General features: G+C 42.3%; 1 protein-coding gene across 1 annotated transcript; it reads left to right on the plus strand.

The window, feature by feature from the left end:
- Positions 1–624: 624 nt before the first annotated feature.
- Positions 625–2859, plus strand: foxq2 (forkhead box Q2). The gene is made up of 2 exons (XM_014004626.1): positions 625–1616; positions 2232–2859. Exons 1-2 carry the CDS (start codon positions 1107–1109, stop codon positions 2613–2615), a joined length of 894 nt encoding a protein of 297 aa, XP_013860080.1. The 5' UTR covers positions 625–1106; the 3' UTR covers positions 2616–2859.
- Positions 2860–3131: the final 272 nt, after the last annotated feature.

The raw sequence follows: 3131 nt of genomic DNA on the forward strand, positions 1-3131 counted from the left end.
ATTTATTTCTGTCCCAACATTTTCTTCAGTCAAAACCCATAAATGATTGTATTCAAAAGTAAAATTTATCTTAAAGTGCATAAAATACTAAACTGAAAATGTTTTTACTCAAAGCAAATGAGTTGTTAAATGTACTGAATTACAGAGCAACATTAAAGCATTATAATTATTTAGTACATATAGTATATAGTATTTATAATTTGAATATATTTGTGTTTCTAAACCAACTGAGTGTTGCATATCAAAGATGACAAACTACTGAAATATTTATTTGCTAATAACTGATAAAAATGGGAATAAATTTCACAAAAATGCAATTTATAAAAAATTCATATAAGCAAACTCCTTTGTCACTTTTGTGTTAAATTTGTTTGTGGTGTTTTAATGAAGAAAAATGGCTGAAATCCTTAAATTGTAACTGAAGTAATTCTTTGGACAATAWCTTATGCCTAACGAATTAAACAAGATAACCCAGGCATCTGAAGCTCTTTGATTCTACTGTATTCAGTCTTACCACGTCTTTCTAAATCTTGAGTGTTTAATCTCCCGTAATTACAAAGATTTGCTAAGGTTAATAAAAAATAATCTGCCTCAATTGAGACCCCCTACCTGGACATCCGCTGTGCCGTCTTTGACCCTTTCTGTGAGGGATAAGTTCACAGTTATATAAAYAGAGACACGACTTCACTTTACAGCTCTGAAGCACAATGCAGAGATAGGCTTTTATTCATAGGTTTTACCAGAGGGGCCAAAACATTTCAATTTTTTCTTCTTCTACTTTTAGCGAACAGCGCAGGCGTGTTTGGTCTTATAGACTGACGTCACTTCCACAGCTCGCAAACGTGTCAGGCGTGAGCGCATCAAGGTTAACAACAGGTTAAAGGCTCATCTTTATCTGTGATCTTGTCAACCGTAAGACTTCAGCGAAAGATTCAAGAGGCATTCCTTTATTAGGGTTCCTATTTTTAAAGAAACAAAAATCAATCAGAAAAAAAAGAGCCATGCTGCAAAACTCAAACTCACAACTCTGAGAAGATTTTTTTAAACCTTTTTATTTGTTGCTTAAAAACCCAAACTTTCGGCGTGGAGCCAACAAAACATCTGCAATGAGTCAAAAGTATCTTAATTCGGAAATGAAAATGGAGAGTAGGAGCAGCCACGGCGGAAACAGAGACAGGCTTGGACTGAGCTTCACGATTGACTACCTTCTGTTCAACGGAGGGGTCAAAGGTTCTACAGTAGAAGTGACAGGAAGTGCTGCGGCAGACGGGACAGACAACAACATGCTAAACCGCCGGGATCCTGAGCCCGAAGAGGCGGAGAGTCACGGTCAGACATCAGGGGAGCAATCCGAGAAGTCAGAGGCAGGCGGTGAGAAAAGCAACGCCCGAGAAGAGGAGTGTGATGAAGAACAACAACAAGAGGAGGGGGAGGAGGAGRTAACCACCACCACCACCACATCCAGCAGCTTTGAGTCAGAGAAGCTCCAGGACAAACCCAACCAGTCGTACATCGCCCTCATCTCCAAGGCCATCCTGGCATCTGAGGAGAAGAAACTGCTTCTGTGTGACATCTACCAGTGGATCATGGACCACTACCCTTACTTCAAGAGTAAGGTACGCTTAGACCAAGTCATCCTTCTTATATATTTATTGTATTTTCTAGTAAGATGTGTGGAGACAAGAGCTGTACTGTTTGTGAAGGACGACAGATGTCAAGCTTGACGAAGACGACTGCGTGCCTTTGCAACAATGTAAACTTTCAAATCTCGATCACTAAAAAATGATACCCGTTTCTTAAGCAAGATGACCTAGTTGGCAGAGGTAATCAGTCTGAGTGGTTAGGCTATTAGGTCCTAACAGGGGCAGAAGATGATCTTCTTKTTGGCAAATTCACAAATAAAGTAATCCTGTTGCTAGGTTTCAAACTSTCTCTGCCTTCACCAGGTGCAACAACAGATTGGAAGTAGCCCGTGGTGGATTAAAGTTGATCGCTAGCTGATGTGCTAAAAAGGTAACTCGGGGTGTTGTGTGCAACTGTGATCATACACATTCTTGACACACAACAATGCACGCTGCCAACAACAGGAAAGGGTGACGCAGTAAAGCGGATCACTGATGCTTAACGGCCTCGCGACTTATTTGGAATCGTCGTTTCGCTCCTGTTCGCTTTCGGGTTCTGATTCGGACCTAATGTACTTTGCCTTTTTTCCCCCTCTCTCGCTCCAACAGGATAAAAACTGGAGGAACAGTGTGCGCCACAACTTGTCCCTGAACGATTGCTTCATCAAAGCAGGTCGGAGCGACAACGGGAAAGGCCACTTCTGGGCCATCCACCCCGCCAACTACCAGGACTTCTCGGAAGGGAACTACCACTGCCGCAGGGCACGGAGGAAGGCACGGAGGGTGGCGGGGCAGCTCCGCCTCGCTTCCCTGACCTCTCCCTACCACCCTGCCTCTGCCCTCACACACCGTCCTCACAGGGTGGCTTGTTGGTGCTGTCCTCAGACCCCCACACTTCCTTTGTTTTGCTTGACCCCCAGACTGTACTGGCCATGGTCCAACATGCAGCCACAGGCAGGGCTCCACCTGGGCCTGAATGCCTCTGTACCCTGAAAGTGTTTGTATTATTGAGTTTAATCCTGCGTTACGGTTAGCTAACCCCACATTCTGATTTAATATTTATATTACTAAATAATCTAATGTTGAAATAGAGCTTGATTTAGTCAAGTACGTGTCATCATATTCTTTATTTGAGTCGTTGAATAAAATATGTAAATAACGTAAAGCTGCTCATCGTTGGTATTCTTGATGTTTGTAAAATATTTACTGATATTTGTAATAAACTATTAATTTAGAACAATTGTTTTTCTCTGTTTATTTTGAAGATGACACTGGGTTAAGGGTTTTTGTTTTTTAAAGATAGCGGGATAGATTGCACCAGAGTCCCAACAAATACATCAGAACCAATGTGTGTGTGTGTATGTGTGTGAGTGTGTGTATGTGTGTGAGTGTGTGTGTGTGTGTGTGCGTGCGCGCGCGCGTGCGCACAGAATTTGCTAAAAGTGAGCCCACTGGTAAAACACCACCTGCTGATGGATGCTAATTAGTCAAAGCTGTCGGGATGCAAAA

The sequence above is a fragment of the Austrofundulus limnaeus genome, unplaced genomic scaffold (assembly GCF_001266775.1).
Source record: "Austrofundulus limnaeus strain Quisiro unplaced genomic scaffold, Austrofundulus_limnaeus-1.0 Scaffold25, whole genome shotgun sequence".
Taxonomy (NCBI): domain Eukaryota; kingdom Metazoa; phylum Chordata; class Actinopteri; order Cyprinodontiformes; family Rivulidae; genus Austrofundulus; species Austrofundulus limnaeus.